The sequence below is a fragment of the Alligator sinensis genome, unplaced genomic scaffold (assembly GCF_000455745.1).
Source record: "Alligator sinensis unplaced genomic scaffold, ASM45574v1 scaffold45_1, whole genome shotgun sequence".
NCBI lineage: Eukaryota > Metazoa > Chordata > Crocodylia > Alligatoridae > Alligator > Alligator sinensis.
In genome coordinates this window covers 1,742,026-1,763,285 of record NW_005842267.1, presented here as the reverse complement: position 1 = coordinate 1,763,285, position 21,260 = coordinate 1,742,026, and the positions used below count along the sequence as shown (strand labels likewise).

Below are 21,260 nucleotides of genomic sequence, written 5' to 3'. Positions count from 1 at the left end.
TGTGCTGCAGGATCTCCTCCCAGAAAGGAGTGGGTTATAGACAACCAAGGGCCAGCAGGGCTGTGGTATGTGGTAAAAAACCCAAACAAACCAAACAAACAAAACCCTGCAGTTAGATAGATATCTATGAACCAGAAGAGTATTCCTAGGAAGCAAGGTGTAAGTATGTGCGTACAATATGCACAGAAGGCTTCATTTGCAGTCTTAAGGGCTAGAAATATAATTTCCAATCTCCTATCCATATCCTCCAATTTATATGAAAGCCCAAATTCTGCAACGTTTTTCTTTTTATTATTTTCAGTTCCCTCTTAATTATAGCTCTTTGTAACTAATTGAATGAAATATTTCTTGGACATAATTCACTAATGCATAATCTAATGGTAAAATTACTGGGTCATTTGAAATGTTGAATTAGTGGTTACTATGCTAGTAAGCTGTTACAAAAAACATATTTGAAAACATTATTGTATTGCTGTTGACAAATGACCAGTTTTCAGTGGATTGTGACATCATACACTGTTGCCTTGTAGTTACATTTTTAATTGCTATTCATTTAAGTATAATTTGTCTTATTGAAAACAATATAATTAACTAAAGTGTATTCTACCACATCGTAGCTTGAAATTTATAATGATGTGAAAAAAATATGAACTGTTAAAACTTACTGAGGAGGATACATACAGTAGGTATTTTCCCTGGAGACTACACTGTATGACAAGTTGATAATCTACATTTTCTACCCAGTCTGAGATTTTGTAAATAATATTGTAGTCTAGATACTGTCTCCTAGTTTCCTCTAGTGTTACTCATGTTGGGTAGAATTTTGTTTGGTGTTCCCATTGAAAGCATTGCTGTCCAGTTGTTGAAAACACTGTTGTCCAGCAGTGGTGATGCATAGGGACCCCCCCAGGTCAGCATGATCAGCCGCTGGGGGTATTCCCCCCCCCCCCCTCCCCCCGGTCAGTGAGATTGGCTGGGGGGGATTTCCCCAGTAGCTGACTGGTGTCTGGCACCAGTTGCCCATGATGTCCAGTAACATACTCAGTGCGGATGGGGCTTGCTTCAGCTACTCTTATCTTAGGTTCCATGTTTCTTCATCTCTTGCAGTAACCTCAGCATGCAAACAAACACCAGCACCACACTTCAGCATGAACTCCCACAGAAAGAGGATAAAGAAAAGTAACACAACCTCATAAGTGGTAGAACACTTGTCATAACACAGCTATTCCATCTCTTACTTCATAGTCCTTATCCTCAAAGGAATCATGGAAAGAGAAATCTGTAACTTTCTTGAATACCAAAAGCCATGGACTAAATAAAGGCATTGGCTCATTAATATATATCTTGTGCCTTTTCATCTACTGTCTTTTTTTTACTTCAGAGGTGATCACTGGCCACATTCTTATCATAGAAAAGTAGAGCTGGAAAGGACCTCAGGGCTAGGACAGAAGTTACACATAAACCAGTTTAAGTGATCAGAAACTGATTTAAACCTGTAACAGAACATAAGTTCAGTGCACGTAAACCAGGTTCAAAATGGCCACTACCAGTTTGAGATAAACCTGGTTGAATGTAGTATCAGACTTAACTGATTGAGCTCAAACCAGTTTACGGAACTTCTGTCTCAGACTCCTTCCTGGTTTAAGTTAAGCCAGAGTCCCCCAGCATCCTGGCATGCTCTGCAGCCCTGGACTCTGCTGTGTTGTCTACTCCAGTAGAGCAAGGCTGGCTCTGCCCCTCTGCTCCCTAGCTGGAGCAGGGGCGGGCAGGGGTGGGGGCATAAATAGATGCCGGCCCTACCTAAGGCAAAGGGGAAGAGGTTTATTTCTCCCTCCCTGCCCCAGCAGTGGCATCATGTGAATTGGCAAAGGAGGGGGTTTAATTCCTCCCTCCCTGTCCCACTGGCATGGACGCATGCCAGGATCCACCTGGTGCTCCCCCCTCGCTGCCACAATGGCAGGGGCGAGGGCATGGCCAGAGGCCGGCCAGCATGGCCTCCTTAGGCAAGGGTGCAGGAAGGGGGTATTATTTCCCCCTCCCTCTGGCATCTAGCAGAGGAAGCGGAGAGGGAGCTTATCCCACTGCTCGCCCCGCACAGGAAGTGACCAGAAAGAGGCAGCAGTCGGGTCTGGCAGACCCCGGCTGTGCTCCCCTGAGGGCAGAGGGAGCAGAGTGGAGAATAAACCCACTCCCTGCCCACTCTGTCTAAGGGGGCCATGCCGGCTGGCCTCTGGCTGCACCTCTGTTTATGCTGCTGCAGTGGCGAGGAGAGAGCGTCAGGCGAATCCTGGCTCCCATCCATGCCAGTGGGACAAGGAGGGGGGAGTTGAACCCCCTCCCTGGCTAGTTCACTTAAGGCTACTGCCAGGGTTAGCCATGCCCCCTAGGCATAGTTTCCCTGCAGCCAAGGGTGCTCTCTAGCACTTTCCAGCTTCTAGCCTGAGCCACTGCAGGCATGTGCCTGCATTTCCTAAGTTAAAAGTGAATGTCTATTCACTTGTAAATTGGTTCCATCTAGGCAGGTTAGACTAACCTAGCCCAGGAGGTCAACTAGTCCAATCTCCTGCTCAAGCCAGGATCATTGTGGGGCAGGGATGAGCTCTTTGCACTGAAGCAGGGCACAGAAAGCCTGCACTTAGCTCTGTACACAGGGAGAGTGGGGAGGATCAAACACTTCACTCCTCACACAGGGGCAAGCAGAGACTTGCATGAGCTTGTCTCCTTGCAGTGGAACTAGGCAGAGACAAGCCTGCGCTTACCTCCTTGCATAGGGACAGGCGAAGAAGAACAAGTGTTTACTTTTTTGAACCCTGTGGCACCCTTAAAAGAATCTTGGGGCTCCCCCAGGTCGTCAGTGACCGAATCTTGAAAATATGCAAACAACATTGTCATGCAGATGCAAATAACTCTGTTCAATAAGTAGTTAAATTTATTTTGTTTAAATAGATTAAACTAAAGCAGTTGTTCTGAGTTATACTTAGCTCGGACTGTGATTGCATCTTTCCTAAGCTTGGTGACAGATGGTTGGTAGCCTGAAAACTTGTCTCCTAATTCTTTCAACTATAGTATCTAATAGAAGATACTACAAATTTTACTTTCCCCCCATGTGCCCAAGTCATTTTTTGTAAATGGGTTGTGGAGTCTTAAGTTACTGATATATTTGAAAATGTGACCCCCGGTTTTTCTCTCTCTTGTGTAAATTAGTGCAAGTCTTAACAGTCCTTTATGCTGCTGATGTTCCAGTCAGTAAAGCGATGGAGTGATAGGGTTGTATCACTGTGACTGCAATGAGAATTTTCCCAAATATGATTCCTCAGTTTTACCATAAAATTATTCAAGGAGGAAAACCCACTTTCCTGGTTTATGGGAAAAAAAAAAAAAGATCGTATTATTCACACTTCTTTTACATTAAGTTGTCTTTTTCAGTATAATCACGGACATAACAATATACAGGTACTCCTCACTTAATGTCATCCCGGTTAACGTTGTTTCATTATCACGTCGCTGATCTATTAGAGAATGTACTCGTTTAAAGTTGTGCAATGTTCGGTTATAACGTTGTTTGGCCACTGCCTGCTACCAGATAACTACTGTGACTTAATTGGATTCGGATAACATCATTTCACTTAAGGTTGCATTTTTCAAGAAAGTAACTACGATGTTAAGCAAGGAGTAACTGTAGCTGCATTGATTATTGTATAATTATGACACAGTTCAGACTTAACTTGAAATAATTTCACTTATTTCTTGATCTGTTCCATGACATCTTTATTTCATCATAACTCCATATTACTCACTAGGATAAAATGTTATCATATGGTTTAACAAGTAATTAATTATAACTGATATTATTACTGTATTAAAAGAATAAAAGTCATAATGAAAGCTAATTAATCACTTTCTTTTACCTTTCTTCAGAGTACAAGAGAAAATGAGGTTAAGTAGTAAAAAGTAAAAAGTGATGCAAGAGATTTCATCAGCCGCCTGAACTGTTGGTCCTTTAATGTCATTCTGTTGGTGTAAGGGACTTTTGGTTCACCAGGCCTTTGTGTAAATAGAGGATAAATAATAATCATAACATTCTGATTTAATTTTGTGGGTATTATTTAAAAAAAATAACCTCCCACCCCCAAAAAACAGAACTCCAACTATGTGAGTTAAAACAATATGATGATACCCTTATCTCATAGACCACTGTTATTAAAACAGATGTAATATCTGCTAATAACTAAAATTGTTTAAAATAAAATGAGATTTATTCTGAACTTCAAAAGCTTAAACGTTTTATTTTTAACTTTAGACAATTGATTTAGATGGTTTTAAGCTGTTCATGAAGACCTTTCTGGAGGCAGAACTTCCTGATGATTTCAGTGAACATCTCTTTACCTCATTCAACAACAAAATCCCTCATTGCAGTCCTTCTGTTAAAAGCAAACCTCAACTCCTTTCAGGAGGTAAGTAGTGGAAGTCATATTAATGTAATGAATTATCTATTTTTTCCAAAAACATGTACATGGGGAAGTGTGCATATGGCAGTAAAATTGTGTTGTAAGACCAATAGATTCTAGGCAACTTAAAGAACATGTTTTATTCTAGACTCATTTTGTGATTTGACATTAATAGATTTGAGGGAAGTATGTCATTAACATTTTACTGAAGGTTGTGTTCCTTTATACAGACAGTGAAATGCTTGCAGAAATGAAATATTTTCATTTTACACTAGCAGACAAAACAGTAAGTGGACCAAGCTAGTATCATTTTAGTTACTAAGGTTACATAGCACTTCTGTCTACTTTGCAGCTTGTTTAGACACATAGGGAATCACAGTTTCTGTAAAAAGTCTCCCACTGTTTTTCTGAAGCTTTTCTTCTCAATTACTTCATTTCTTGTAATTGACTGACAATACTGCTGCTTTACCCATTCTTTACACTTAAGGTAGAACTAGATGTTGCTAATTAAAGCAGGTCATCTCTGTTGGGATCTGTTCTGGCACAGTTATCTACTTCACTGAGCAAAATGTACATCACCTGTTGTCCCAGCTGCTTGTGTTTTCCTGCCGTGAAGCAAATAGATGTCCACTGAAATAGTGGCACAAATTATTACTACCTTTTGTTGCAGCTACATCTGGGGGGTATGGGGAAGGTTAAATTGTATTAAAAACAGGCACCTGATATAAGGTAAGTTGGGCTGGGGGAGGCTAGCAGGGGAGTTAGGGGGTTGGTGGCAAGCAGGCCCTGAGTGGGGGGCTGGGAGTCTCTGGACAGGTCAGGGGCAAACAGGATCTGTGGGAGGATGGGGGAGAAGGTGGCATCCACGGGTGGGATAGGGGGCAGGTGGCATCCACAGGAGAGATTGGTAGGGCAGGCGGTGTCTGCATCCACAGGAGAGATTGGTAGGGCAGGCGGGGGCAGCAGAAGGATGGGGGGTCAGGCAGGATCCACAAGGGCATATGCAGGCAAGTGGTGTCCATGGGAGGATGGGGTGGCAAGTGGGGGTTGCTGGGGTCTGGGATATTTTGGTGGATCAGAGGGGTTTGGGGGGTCTACATGGGGGGCTTCGTGGGAGAGGGCAATGGGCTATTTTTAGCCCCCGGACTCCCCCTGCCCCAGAAAACCTCCCCCCACTGATACTTGCTCAGCTCCTGGCAGTGGTGAACAATGATAAATCTTGTGGCACTCAGAACAGCTTGTGGCATGGAGGGTTTGGGGTGGCTGGCTGGATTGCTGGGGGGCTAAAAGCCACCTGGTGTCAGTGGAGCGGGTAGGAAAAGCGCAGGCCCAGGGCTGGGGCCAGTGGCTGGATTTTCCCAGACATAAGGCTGTGCAGGTAACTGTACTGAAGTTCCATTCACTGGTCTAATTTAGATCGATTAAGTTTGAGTGTACATCAAGCTGTGTGTCTTAGACTAGTTTCGGCCATTTTTAGAACAGTCTATGGTCACGGAACGTTTGTTCCGTTACAGGTTTAAATTGATTTCTGATCACTGAGACTCGGTTTAAGCATAAGGTCCACAGTCCGGTGGCCAGTTTCAACCCAGTATAACCTTTCCCTAACCCTCATAAATGTCTGCACTTGGCCTATTTCACTTTGTGCTGCCATAAGCATGTTTATGGCGACACAAACGTAATGAAAGGCAATGTCTGTTTCTACCCTTCAGATAGTTAAGATAGTTGATACCTCTCAATCAATTTTTTTTCATGAAACCTAAGGCCCAAGTTTTAAGTGAAGAGGTGAAGGTTTCAGCACAATTTGCACTTTTTAATTAAATACAATTTATTGTGAAAGAAGAATTATTACTACCTTTTGTCACAATTTATTCTGAAAGAATAAATAACATCTTAAATTCTTTAAAATCAGGACCAGTAAGATTGTTACTAAAGCTTTGATGAAAATTTAGATTTTGTATAAAAAGATGTCTGAGAGATGCCTGTGAGACTCCATTGGCTGGAGTCTGGAGCTAGAAAAAAATTAGACTAGAAAAAAGGTGCACAATTTTTATAGTGAAGCTTATTAAACAAATGAAACAACATTCTTCCCTTGAAGTTTTTCAGTGAAAATAAGATACCTTTTAAAAGGTATGCTCTAGATTTTCTAGAAGTTATAGAAATACTAGCTGAAATTCTAGATCTTATGTGATAGAAAAGGTCAAGCTTTATGATCGTAATGGTCTCTTCTGGCTTTAAAATCTATGAATCCACAAAATTTAAGTTTGCAGTACTGGGATAGAAAACCAAATAAATCTGAATCCAAATGAAATGACCTGTCCATACCCATATTTTAGTATGCAGAAGTAATTTTGAGGTTTTCTAATGAATCTGTATCCTGTAGCCTACAGTAGCAGGTATTTATTTTGTTTTGTAGGGGTTTTTTTATGACCCTTTGTGATCATTTTTGTAGTGGGTACCAAGGTTTATTTTCTATTACACATGCATTAATAAGACATTTCACCTTTTTTGCTCATTGTCCTTTGTTTTTAGATCCCTTTCTAAAATGACACCTGTTTCTACAGAGCCTAATACAATGTGACAGCTGAAGGGGAGGGCAGAGGGAAGGGTTGTGGCAAGGCAGATCAAGGCCCCCGCTGTGAGGGAGTGGGGCTGGGGCAGGCACTGCCAAGCTGGGGCGGGGCGGGGTGTGAGATGGATCCACGATTCATCTGGGGGGCACGGGATGGGGACAGCTCCCACTACTGTACGCACCTTGGGAGGGCATGGGTGGGATGGGCTGCAGCTGGGGCTCTGTCCGGCTTTTCCCAGTGGCCAGGCTGTGCTTGGGGTGGGTGGCAGCGGCGCTGGGAGGAGCAGTTGGGGGGCTACAGTGAATTTTGGGGTGACTGAAACCCCTCTGTTGCCCCCCTCCTAGTGCTGCTGCCATGTGCCCTGAGTGCAGCCCAGCCCCCAGTGAGCAGCAACGGGAGCCTCCCCTCTCCCTGCATCCCCTGGACAAGCCACAGCTCTATCCTGTGCCGTGCCCCACCCCAGCTAGGCAGTGCCTGCCCCAGCCCCACTTCTCCCTCAGTGCAGAGGTCTTGATCTACCCCCACCAAACTCCTTCCCTCCCTCCTCCCCTTCTACCACAACAGACTTAGCAGCTGGAGGCAGCTCCTCAAGCTGCAGGGCTGCCTATAAGAAATTGGATTGGTATCGGCTGATATGCCTCCTTAAAATTTGTCTATCGGTATCGGCCCCCAAAATCTCTATTGGTACATCCCTAACAAATGCTGTCAGTTATAGTTGTATGGCTTACCTGTTGATTATCCATTGTTATTCTGCCCAGTTATTGTGTTGTTATTGCCTGTGATTCAGAAACAAGTGTAAGTGAGCAGGACTCAACCAATATTTTAGCTCCTTTTCCATTTTTGTAGACAGAATACAATAATTTACTTTACCTTCATGCTTCTAAATTCATTCTTTTCATAACAAGTGACAGTATAAAATAACTGTTTACACAGCTTGTTAGGTGCTTTGGCTTGCCTTTTTATGTAATTTTTTTTAATGTAAATTGACTTTTATATCAGACTCCAAGGAATGTTAGACTGGACTTCTTCATTTGCTGAAAAATAGTTGTTCCTTAACAGATCAGATTTATCACCTTATTTATTAATCTTTTATGCGACTTTGTTATCAGTTTCAATCCTGAAAGTTATCTGCATGGGCAGAACTTTGCTTCTGTGTAAAGCTATATTCAGTCACCTGGGATTCCATAGACGTAAGAAGGCGATAAACAGACATTACCTTTGTCACAGGACTAGTTGTGCTGTGGCTTGTCCTGCAGTGGAGGACTTGTGGGATTGGTCTGTCCATACGTTGTCCTTCAAAGCAGGTTTAAAAAGGGCTGAATGCACTGCTGCTCTTCGACCTGCAGATGGCCTGAGAGAGCTTGCATGCTAGCATGCCTGGTCAAGTGTCTAGGTTTCTGACTCTGCCAGCAGTGTGTAAAATGCCTATTGGTTGTGCAAACTGTGGGTGAGTGGCAGAATTTGTGTGGGAGGGGTTTTGGTGCGATTTGTTTCACAGTTCAGGTTCCTTATCACCTGCCTGAATTTCCACTCGGTTTATGCTGCCTTGCTCCGTTTTGCTCCATTTTGCTCCATTTGTTGCCTGCCACCACTGATCATGACCCAGAGCTTCTAGCACCATTGTCCATTATGGATTTGTATGTGCAGACCTTGCTGACATAGTATTGTGACCTTGTGAGGGAGGTTGAGTGGAAAAGGTGATGTTGGCAGGCTCTGATGTAAACTCTGACTACCTTTATGGGCACCAAGAATGATGGAGAAGCATCTGAGGGAGAAGAGTCTCGTGTGTGTGCTCACTGCCAAAAAATGGAGGGTCCACATTTATATTTAGATTCTACTCTGTGTCAGCCGCTGTTGCTCTGAAGATCTTTTGGTTGCAGGTTAGCATATTGTGGCCAATGTGGGAGCAGCTCAAAACTGTGGAGTGGGGTTTTTGAGACAGGGAGATGAGCAGTGACTAGTGGAAGCAGATCAGCATGGCCACCTGTGACAATAGACAGCAGCATGCACACTTTTTCTAATCAGGGACCCTGCCTACCCACTGTTCACATGGCTGATAAAGCTGTTGACTGGATGCCTAGAAGGAACAGTTCACCTATCAGCTCAGCAGCTGCAGGATGGTTGTGGAGTGTGGTTTTCAGCAACCCAAGGCTTGCTGGAGGTGCCTGAGGACTTGCACAGATGCCATCAAGAGCAATGTATCCTGATTTGTGATCTCTCCAAGGATGTTGTGCAAGATACTCAAGGGCAAGAGGAAACCCCTACCCCAGCGAGTCAGTGCAGGGCAGGTGCTGGCTCCTACAAGTGCTGTTCTTACAAATACTCGAATGGAATCCAGTTGTCTGGCGCTGTCTGATCAAGATGTGCAGGCTCATCACTTCTGCAGATTCCAGGTTGAAGGTAGTAAATCGTAAAATGATGAGAGCTGGGTCTGTGGGGGTAAATGTTCAGCTTGGTGCTGATTTTGTGTTTTTGGGGATGTGGGGCAGAGAGGGGGAGGGTAGCGTTGAGAACTTGGGCTGAGAGACCAGAAACTTATCTTGAGCTCTGGGTGTGAGGCCAGGTTACAAGGTTCCTATTTCTTTGCAATTCCACTATTGTATTTTTGATAGGGGGATTGATGCAGTATTAAGTGGGCAATTAATTTAAACAGTATAAATAACTGCCTAACTGAAGTGGGACAGACACACATTGATAGTTAAAGATGGCATAGTGACCCTTAAAGATGCATTCCTAAAAACACAATGCCAGTCCCCTGTGCAAAGGAGTGGGGGTGTAGATAGATAGAGAAGGAGGAATGCCTTGCAGCTCTTTGTGCACACTTCATTCTTGCCTAGTTTGTTTAAACACTACAGCTATAATTCTGACAACAGGCAGAACTTTTTATTAAACAGAACAACGGAAAAGTGACAATGGGTGAACAAATGTAAGAAGTAAATAGATGCAGTGTTAAAAAAAAAAAAAGGAACCACTCTGGTGATAGCATCTCCCTCCAGGAGCAGTCCCACTTGTAGGTTAAATTGCTGGGCAACGCAGAGAGCACCAATGCTGCCCTCTTTCTGTATATTCACAGCAGATGTGAGGTAATCCGTGGGTTCCTGCTCAGCCCTCACAGACTCCCTGAGCATCTCCTCTATGCACTCAGTAATGGCTGTGTAGCACTCTTTGGCCCCTGCATGCCTCCTAGAAAGACATGTAGTAGCATTCCATTGGATCCTTGATCATGGGATCAAGGAGTAAAAGGCTGCTCTCACATGCCTGATCATGGCTAAGTACGCTCTCTCCTCCTCCCTCCATTGTCTATCCTTCATGACCCAAGAGCTGCTAAACTCCTCTGTAGAAGCCGGCATGTCCTTCTTTGTGGAGGCTTGAGTCTTCCTCTGCTTTGCTGCTTTCTGGACACCAGTCTCTGACCACATCTTTGGCCAGTTACCCCATCAATAGTATCATTGCTACCATTTGCAGGTGTCTGGGCTGAAAGTTGGAGGATGAACAGTAGTTCATTGTTTTCCTTACTGTTGCCCTAATGGCATGAAGAACTTCCAACAAATTTGCGCATTTCAAAGGTTCTTTTGCCTGGTAGGCTCTCCATATAGTAAGTATGCTGTCCTCTTTGCTTCCTAGGAACCCAGGAAAATAGGAGACTTGCTTGGGCATCCACATGGCAAATAACTATGAGGTACAGCCAGTGCCCCTAACTTAAAGGAGGCTGAAATACAGGTGGGCCCATTTAAGGGGCAGGGGTGGTCTGCTGAGTGTGGTCTATTGCCTTGGGACCCCCTAATGCTCCTTAGCTATAACCATAGGACTCAGCTATGATGGCTGATGTCATTCCGATCCACGTGACCCTGAAGTGGAGATTTCACCCTGTCATTGCTGCACAGCACAGTCAAGCCATTTTTATATGCCTCTTTCTAAAAGTGATAGTGGCCCCTGATGACTTCAGCTCATGGAGAGGGCAAACATGTTACACGTACACAATACCAATTCTACTAATCACCCACTTTGCCTAAAATGGTACCTTTTAGCACAGCACACTCGCATGTAGGGAAGGAGGAATGGGGGAGGAAAGCACAGCCATGCAGTTCCAGTGAAGTCCCAAACTGCAGTTCTTCAAACCCCAAACAGTGCAACTCCAACTATAACAGTTGCCTGCCACATACCATTCCTTGAATCTGTCTTGTTGTAGGCTGGGTCTTCCGGGGCATTGATTCCATGGTGGGAGATGGATCGCTAGGATGTTGAAGATGGGGGGTGGGGCAGGAAGCTGTTCTTGTTCAAGTCTGGGTCCATTTCAAAGCCAGCTCAGCTTTGTCAGATGGCCAGCAAGCCTGCCTAATTCAACAGACTCGGCTGGAAGTCTCTGATCTGACTCAATGGCCCTGCATTAGTGTGTAAATTCTGCATGTCTTTGAGCACAGTTCTGGGCAGCCATGTGGGCCACTATGTCTACCACCTTTTCAGACATGGTAACCTCATTGACTGTGAAGATGCGGTGGCTGTCCCACATCCGTGCAAACTGCTGCCTCAGTACCTTGCACTTGGACTGTCATTGATCCACATCATGGTCTTGTCCTAGGCTACTATTTCCTTGGTGATCCATTGAGATTGCCCTGCTTTGGTGATTTGAACACAGCGCCTGCTAATTCTCAGTCTCACCCCAGATAGTGATGAGATCTGCTACCTCCTCTGTGTTCTAGTTTCTAGCATACTTGTTCAGGGCACTTGATTCATCAGACTGATGGGCTAGGGTGAAAAGAGGATGGTTGGGTGTGTGGGGTGGATGCCTTGGATAGATCTGATGGGTCCTGGAGGTTCCCAGTGGTTGCTTAGTGGAAACAGTCTTTGACGCCTGTCTTGGATGTGTAGCAAGCTTGAAATGGTTGGCAGGTTGCTGTGCAGAGCAATTAAAAGTTAGGTACAGCCACCACGGCTTGGCATTTTTAGGCAGTATAGTTCTGTGGTTGTGGCCAGAGCAACTGGGCAGGCTTCAACAGGGGCCAGGATTGGAGTCAAATTGGTGCATTGTAGGATACCTGGAGGACTGACTGATCTGTCAGCCTCATGAGAATATCGCAAGGCAACCATTCATGTCCATCATGATAGCGGATCCCCAAACGCTTTTGGAGATTTATCCTATGACAAGCAGCAAGGGCATCTAAATGCTCGTGTTTTGTCCTCCAAAAAAACATTTTCTCCTGTAATGAGGGCAACAAAAATGTTTCAAGGGCTGCAGCACATGACTTATGAAGAGAAGCTGAGGGAAATGGGCTTATTTAGTCTAGAGAAGGGAAGACTGAGGAGACTTAATAGCTTTCAACTACCTGAAGGGTGGTTCCACAGAGGATGGAGCTAGACTGTTGTCAATGGTGGCAGATGATAGAGCAAGTAGCAACAAGGGAAGTTTAGGTTAGATATTAGGAAAAACTTTCTCACTAGGAGGGTGGTAAAGCACTGGAACAGAGGTTGTGGAATCTCCATCCTTGGAGGTTTTGAAGACCCAGCTAGACAAAGCCTTGTCTGGGATGATCTACTTGGGGATGGTCCTGCTTTGAGCAGGGGGTTGGATTAGATGACATCCTGAGGTCCCTTTCAACCCTAATTTTCTATGATTCTGTTCATTTTTAGAATGTCCTGGTTTTCAGATGTAGAATAGCTCAAACCAATTGAGGTAATAATTGAAAGGGAAAGATTTTTGTGGATGATTCTTTTATTGGACCAACTGTATGGTTAGGATAGATTTAAACACATTTTCACATTCCATTGGGAGGCCATTTGAATGTTAAGGGAGCAATCCTGGTATTTAAAAGTTTATCTGGCTCTATCCAAACCTTGTAGTTGGTCCAACAACAGATATTGACCACAAAAATCCTTGCCTCTTGCATATTTACTGGACCATAATGGTTACATCAGTTCAACACTACCATTGGATTATAATAATTTTTAGAGCTATTATACTTGGGAGTACACCAGCTCTAATTGTTCTTTTATTTACTTGACTACTACCCTTTTATATTCACTAATTGCATAAAAGATTGTTGTGGGTACAAACCTGATGTAAATGAATTCTTCATGCCAAAATACTATGTATTTATGCAAAGGCATTACCTCCTCACCTTGCCCTTTTTAGAAGTCCCATTGAAATAAATGTGGAAGCAAGATGAACATAGTAGAAATTAGGAATTGGTTTCCATTGGATAGAATAATGTGAGAGAGAAATTAAGTGTGCAGGTTATCAACAAACAGCCTGTTCTAAATTAATTATTGAAAGAGTTGAGGAACAGTTAATCCTTTTGTAAATATTCTTTTTTGATGCTGTCAAGGTCAAGGAGAGACATAGTCCGCTTCCATGCTCAGAAACTTCTATGATTTTTCTTTCTGTCATTCTTTATGTTAGGAACTGATCCTACAAATTCTCAGGCAGTAGTCATCTCACCAGCTTCCGATTAAAGTACAAAGATTAATGGAGCTGAAATGTATGTTCTATTTAGTGTATCAGCAATATTCTTGCTCATAAGCAATGTTGTTGCACATTATTTTCATAGTGACCTTTAGCAGGGATGGTTATGGCTTAGTTGTGCTTCTGGCACATATCTTTGGCAAAGGGATATATTTTGATTCCATTAAATAATAAAAACATCTTTAAACAAGGAGCAGCTGCTGACAGGACATTGTATCGGAAACCCATGTAACTTCTGCAGACCTGCTGGAAAGGTTGCTGCATTGGGATGGGGTTATTTCAGTGCATTAAATAATAAATAATTAGATACACTAATGAAACGATATTCAAGAAAACTGCTGCACTTTCAAATGCAATTTAACACCTGAATGACTACAAATTATATGAATTCTGCCTTTTTACTTTATTTGTTTCCCACTGCTTTACTTTTATTTCAGCTCTTTAAAAATGAAAAAAACAAATGTTTAAACCATGGTTTTATTTCTTTATGTAGATATTAATTGAATTCCAGTAGGTTTTAAGGACTGTAACTTTGTATTTGTGTGAGAGAGCCCTGGTTTTTATTCTTTCCTTGTGTCACTGATAAAGCAAATACATAGTAAAGCATATTTATTATTTTCAGGTCTGAGAATTACTAAAAGTACTGCTACATCCCGACCTCCTACTTCTGCCAACTTAAACTTACCAGATGTGATCCAGTTGAAAGACATTGTTTGCTATTTGTCTCTGCTGGAAAGGGGAAGACCTGAAGACAAACTAGAATGTAAGTATACTTTTTTCCATGTATTTGCTGAAAATACCGTGACATCTATGGAAATTTAAAATGTTAAACATGATAATTTGTTAATAGATAATTAACACACTCTTAATAAGCTATTGGTTTACATTTCCATTGTATAAACCTGTGAACTACTGGGTCTTGCAGATGTTGTAAAAGAGACATTTCTGATTCTATATTTAAGAGCCAATACTCTGGTAAAAGTTGATGCTTAAAAAATGATACGGTGAAGTTCTGCAATTATTGTGTCTTGCTGATTTCCATATCAAATTTGCTCATTGAGTTGAAAGATTTTTGTCCCCTTCTTTCCAACTTTTATTTGGTCTCTTTCATGCAAACTGAGTTATTTCCAATTTGTACAATATTGCTAGTAATATAGGGTCTGTGATCTAAATGTACTTATTTAAATGTATCTCACTAACCCCATCATATACAGTTTTTTCTACAGTCGTGGGTATGAAAGATCACTTAGAGATAATAAAGATGTACAGGCATAACTGATAACATAAGGGAATGTGCAACTATACTAGAGATATTGTAATGAAACACTTAGTAGGTTTGTTGCAGAAATGTAGACACCGGGCTCTATCTACTGGAAGTTTAGCTTCACTACAAGATGACATGTCCCAGCCTTCTTAAACCCTCTTTATGTTTCCTTACCTAGCTTATAACTATGGTATCCAAGTTCCTAGATCTGATAGTGTGAGGTGATTGGGAGTTTTACCTGAGCAAGGACTTCAGGATTTGGCCTCAGAATTACTGATACTGGACGCCTGGTATCATATAAGTGCTCCTAAATTCTATTGCTGATTTGTGTCTAGAACTAGGAAAAACTGAGCTTCTAGGACCAATTCCCATTGAACAGCATTTCTCACCCCATAGGTTGCGACCTGAAAGCGGGTCACAAAAATAAATAAAAGGGTTGCGAACAGTCTTGGAAAAACATGGAAAATCACAGATTTTCTCCTTTAAAAGTGGGTTTCCCCTTGCAGGCTGGCAGAGTTCCAGTCCACAAGGGGTTGCTTAGGGCTGCAAGAAGTGAGAGGAGAGTGATGATCAGGCAGGGAGTGTTATGTGCATGTGCAAGTGCACACATGCACATGACAGCCAAGCAGTATGGAGAGCAGCTCCCCATAGGTATGTCAGTGGGGTGAGGGATAGGAGGGGGGCATAGATAATGCATTGTGGGGCATGTGCTCCCCCCCCTCCCCCCGGTGCCCCAGATTTGTGTGCCTATGGCAGGCATGGGGCTATAGCCTGGCTGGACCAGCACAGGCAGGAGCTTCATCCATGTCCCAGTGTGCAGGACCCAGTGCAGGAGGGCAGAGTAGAGTGGCATGACTTCATGAGGAGTAATGGATGAGGGTGAGGAGTCTCTTTGCCTTCACCTCCTCCCACCACCATTGCTCTCCTCAGGCTTTGGCTCTATCCCAGAGGGCTGGTGAAGTGAGCATCAACGACCAGACCATGGCAGAAGGGTAGAGCCACAGGCTATTGCACAAGGAGCTGACAGCAGGAGGTGAGGGCAACATGGTTCCCCATCCTCATCCTTTACTCCTTGTGCTGCTGGTGGCATGGCTGGCACAGGGGTCCTGGAGACGGCAGTGACAGCAGCGAGTCTCAGTGTGTCACTCTGTCCCATCCACTGGGCTGTGGAGGCAGCTCCTGCCTGTACTGGTTTGGCTAGGCTGATGCCCTGGGCCTGCTGTGGGCTTACTCCCCCACCCCCCACCATCCCACATGCCCGTCCTCTGCCCCACACACTGTAGGGCTGGGCCCTGGAGATGGGGGGCAGCGAGTCAGGAGTGAAGGACACCAGCTGTTTGGGAGGGTGGAGGGCTGTGGGTTGGGACTGATGGGCACCAGCAAAGCTATGGGGCTGAGAGTTGGGAGTGAGGGGCACTGGCAATTTGCAATGTGCAAATTGCACACTGATGAATATCACTTGGGAGTAATGTAGGGCGACATGTTGATATTGCTGTTAATGTTTTCCTGTTGATGTTGATTTCTGTCTTCAAAATTAAGACGGTTGATCAACTTTAACTCAGAGTGTAATAAGTATTTTGGGGCCAAAATACTTCTGTGTTTTCTATTTAAACAATGTCCTGTATCAGGACTGGCCATCAATGTTTATAAATGGATTCTGGTACAAAAAAGATTGAGAACCACTACCATAGAAAATATATGGAAGATGTCCTGCTGGCTGACTATATAAACTACTCCAGAGTTTTAAAGCGAGAACATAGTCTTCAGATCTACTTGTGGAACAATGGTCAGCTGCATCTCTTGAGCACCAGGGGATGTGGACTGAGAGGCCAGAGTGGAGTTAGTAAGGGGATGCAGCTCTTCCTTCTGGTCCCTTGGGTTAGAGAAAGAAGTTACACATAAACTGATTGAAGTGATCAGAAACTGGTTTAAACCTGTAATAGAACATAAGTTCAGTGCACATAAAACAGTTTCAAAATGGCCGAAACTGGTTGAAGATAAACCCGGTTGAATGTAGTATCAGACTTAACTGATTTGGGTCTAACCAGTTTATGCAACTTCTGTCTCAGACTGCTTTCTGGTTTAAGTTAAACCAGAGTCCCCCACCATCCCAGTATACTTTTCAGCCCTGGGATGGGCTATGCTGTCTTCTCTAGAGAGCAGAGTTGGGTCTACCCCTCTGCTCCCTAACCAGAGCAGGGGTGGGGCATGTCCAGATATCAGCCAGTGTGCCCTCCTGAGGCAAAGGGAGCAGGGAGGGGGCTGATTCTTCACTCTCTCCTCTCCCACTGAGGAACTGCAGCTCAGGTCTGCCTGGCTGGGGTGTAGAGGCCCCTGTCAGTCCCCCCTCCCCCCTTTCCTTAGCCTGAAGCAAATTGAGAGAGGGAGGGATTCCCCCCAGCTGCCTGTGCCCAGGCTGGGCAGGGCTGTCATGGAGCCAGGCCATCCCACCAGCTGTGTCTCCGTGACAGCCCAGCCTGGCAGCACGGGTAGGGGCTGGCCAGGTAGTGGGATGCCTGGGTGGCTTGGAGGTGCTGGCAAGCCCCAAGCCCGGCAGCCACTCGCCACAGCTGCCGATGCAGCACCCGGTGGTTGCAGCTGCATCACAAGCTGTGCACTGGCCTGGTGGGCTGTTCTTCCTCCCTTGCCTCCAGTTGCCACGGCCGCCCCTGTTTCTGCCACACCATGCCACTCTGGATGGGTGGTCAAGAAGCTTCAGCCCAGAGGCTTCTGTCCAGCACGTGGAGCTCTGGCTCCAGCTTCAGCTGCCCTCCACTTGCTATGTACACTCGCAGGGCCTGCTCATCATGCTGGGTGGGTGGAGGGGATGGATGGCAGCCAGAACTGGAGCCCGAGCTCCTTGCACTGGGTAGAAGACACAGGGCAGAAGGTCCCCCCTACCCTAAGTGGTGCAGCACAGGGCAGCGGGAGCAGGAACCATAGCTGGAGTTGAGGGGAGCAGAACAGACCTGCTGGGCCATGCCAGCTTCCCCTCACCTCCAGCGGCTACTCCTCCTCCCACTCCTGCCCCTACTGTGCTGCTGCAGGTGGTGGGGGTGTGGAGAGAGCTCCAGACCCACAGCTTGAGCCCAGTGCATGGAGCTCCAGCTGCCTTCCACTCGCTTCACCTGCCTGGCATGATGAGCTGCCCCTGCGGATGGGCGGAGCAGGTGGAAGGCAGCTGAGAGCTGGAGCCGCTGGAGGTGAGGGGAAACCGGCTTGGCCCAGCAGAGTTGTTCTGCTCCCCTCACCTCCAACTGTAGCTCCTGTTCCTACCACCCTGCACAGCACTGCTTGGGGCAGGGAGAGGTTCAGCCCTGTAGTTTCTGGCCAGAGCATGAAGCTCTGGTTCCAGCTCTGGCTGCTTGCATCCCCTCCGTCCACCTAACACGATGAGCAGTCCCTGCGGGCAGGCACAGTGGGTGGAAGGTGGCTGGAGGTGGAACCAGAGCTCCATGTGATGGGCAGAAGCCACTGGGCTGAAGCTTCCCACCCACCCATCCAGAGCAGCATAGTGCAGCAGGGGCAGGGGTAGCAGCAGCAGCTGGAGGTGAAGGGGGCAGAACAGCCCACCTGGCCCTGGCTAGTGCACAACTTGTGATGCAGCTGCTGGGTGTTTCACAGGGCAGGGGATGTGGTGGTGGCTGTGGTGGGCAGCTGCCATGGTTGGGACCCACCAGTGCCTCTGAGCCACCTGGGCAGCCCACTACTCAGGCAACCCCCACCTGTGTTGCCAGGCTGGGCTTTCACAGAGCTTCAGCTGCTGGGAGGGGCCTGGCCCCCTTGGCTCAGCCCCTCCTGGCCCCTCTGCCTCCACTCTCAGCAGCACCTGCAAGCTGTCTCAGCTCAGCCCACAGCTCTGCATCTGCAGCCCCAGCCCTGGGTAAATAGCAGGGACATGCTGGCCAACTCTGGCCAGAACCCCTGCCACCCAAGCATGAGCAGGAGGGAAAGTGGCTGCTGCCGAAGGGAAGGGAGGATTGCTCTAGTGCAGGGGTGGGCAATTATTTCAGGTGGAGGGACGCTTACTGAGTTTTGGCAAGCCATCGAGGGCCGCATGACAGGCAGCCAGGGGCAGATAAATATTAATTTTCTAAATTTTTTAGGGGTCCCGTGGGCTGGTTAGAATGGCCCTGGCGGGCCGCATTTTGCCCACCCCTGCTCTAGCGCCACCCCCCTCCTGCCTCTGGCTTCTAGTCTGAGTTACTGCAGGCTGCATTTCAAAAATCAATAGTGAATGTCTGTTCACTTGCAAAGACTGAATTAATTTAGGCTCTGGTTTTTTGAATTTCTGTCCCTAGCCTTAGAGAGATTTCAGAAAAGAAGAAGCGAGTAAACATCAGAGAGAGAAACATGAAGTCAGTCTTGAGTGCTCTTGACCCAGCATATTTGAGGAAAAGGAGACATACTATTTTCATATACAGTTTAGAAAAAGGGATTCTTGGAGATGAATAGATATAGGAAGAATATAATAATCAATAGATGTTTTAATATATGGTCAGTAATTTATCACAGATTGATATAGAATCCATCAGGTCAAAGGGTTGTTTATAACCATGTTTATAAGCCTTTTTACTTACATCCTTAAAACAGTCTTTAACACTACAAATCCTATTTGTGACATTCTTAAAATAAAACCATCCTCCTCCATATTTTTTGTAATAGATGCCAAGTCTCCTGTATCTTTGTCTATGCTATGGTTCTGGATATTCATTTGTGGCTGTAGGAGCTGTGAGGATGTATATCAGCTTCCACAGCACCATTCAGGGTAGTCTTTCCAGAAATTGTTCTGTGGTACATTGCAGGACAGTTGGTCTTTGCTTAATTGCCCCCAAACTGAAATGTACTTTGTTGCAGTGTTAAAGAAACATGGATCCATTAGAGGAGTTCCTTCTTTTGTGGTCCAAGAGTTTGTGACAGTTAAGACAAATACTAGAAAGAAAACTGCAAAAGTCACTGCATGTGTACAACATGATAGAAACAGCCAGGCCAGGTACTGTGCAGGGCTCTTAAGCAGGTCAGGTACTTGTTCAGAAGCTTGCACAAGAGACTGTGGACATGCTAAGAGTTCCTGGTTCTTCTCCCTCTTCAAGGTCTCCTTCCAGAACCTCTCTGGATTTCTCAGTTCCTGTTCATCCCAGGCCAGCAATGGTGTCCTGAATTCAAGTGCCTTTCTTTGTATTTCTGAAATGAAGGTGTCCACACCTGCCTGCCTTTTGCCCTTTGAAGCAACGTTCATGTGCCCAGGCTCCTGGGCAGGGTGCTTTGGCATTTGAAACTTAAAGTATGTGTGGTGGAAGAGGGAGAGAGTTTACTTAGTATTTCCTCAAAGAAAGCAAGATTTTTTTTTCCATGATTCACTCCTTTATTACTAAGCCAATTTGCAGTTTTTATCATTTCTGGTGTTCCTCCCCTCAATTTTGAGATGGGGTAGCAGGTGAGAGTTGTGTAAAACACCAACTAATCACAAAGTGGTAAGTTCTTTATCTGTTCTAATTAGTTTAAAAAAAAAAAACCCAAGACATCTGTCCATCGTGCTTGTCTGTTTAGGTTGGGGAAGAGGATGAAAAGGAACTTCTCTTACCAATCTAAGTTCTCTGGCTTTTTTTTTGCTTTTTTTTCTCAGGCTGGGACGAACTATCTAAGACATGAACATTGTGGAGGTTTCTTAGTGGAAAAAAGAGATGACTCTCCAAACCAGGGAAAGTGTTCCTTCAAGGCATGTGAAGGAGATTTTTAGTAGCCAACTGGTCATATAACTTTTAAGTGAATAGAAGAGTCTTTACAGTTATGAAGGTAGAACAGCAAAATTTGCAGTAACGGACCCATGCTAAATGACCAACTAAAATTCCTGATGGATGACAAATTTGTCAGCCATATTTCCCAGGACTGGGTAGACATCAGGGAGATCATTGATAAGCTACTGAAGTAACCACTGCTTTCATGATAGCCATACATAAGCTACAGCACCCTCTACAGCAGAGCTTTCCAAACTTTTCATGTTGGTGACACACTTTTTAGACATGCATCATTTCGCGTGACAGTAATTCAGTTCCGGGGGAGGGGCCAAGGGAAGCAGACGCGAGTAAGGGAGCTCCGCGGTGCCCTTCCGCAAAATTTTCTGCATTTCACGCGACACACCTACACACTGCCGCCGACACACTAATGTGTCGCGGCACACAGTTTGGAAAGCTCTTCTCTACAGGGTTATGAGAGGAAGAACAAAATGGTTTGGGATTTTTCATTGGGGACTTCATTTATATTGGCAAAAACAGTGAAAACTCAACAGGACCATAAACATTATGCTTATATGGATCATAATACTTTATTAAACATCTCTGATCTTATGCAACAACTCCTGAAGGTTGTATGACCAAGGAATAATAGTTAGTATTGCTGAGGCAGTGCAGAAAGGCATTCATCATTTTGTTTGTCTTATTTTTTTTTCTTCCCAGTACTCAGCTGTTCTCTAGGAAGCATGGACCACAGAGTGTGGGATTAGGGAGAACGTACCCTTG

At 44.9% G+C, this 21,260-nt stretch overlaps 1 protein-coding gene across 1 annotated transcript in view; it reads left to right on the top strand.

Moving 5' to 3' along the window:
- Positions 1–4,300: 4,300 nt before the first annotated feature.
- The window catches only part of DGKB (diacylglycerol kinase beta), a gene marked incomplete at its 5' end in the record, with an annotated part of 469,550 nt that continues 452,590 nt past the window's right edge, over positions 4,301–21,260 (top strand). The window contains 2 exons of the mRNA XM_014521864.2: positions 4,301–4,454; positions 14,101–14,241. Coding sequence (XP_014377350.1) covers positions 4,301–4,454; positions 14,101–14,241 — 295 coding nt within the window. The remainder of the gene's footprint in view (positions 4,455–14,100; positions 14,242–21,260) is intronic.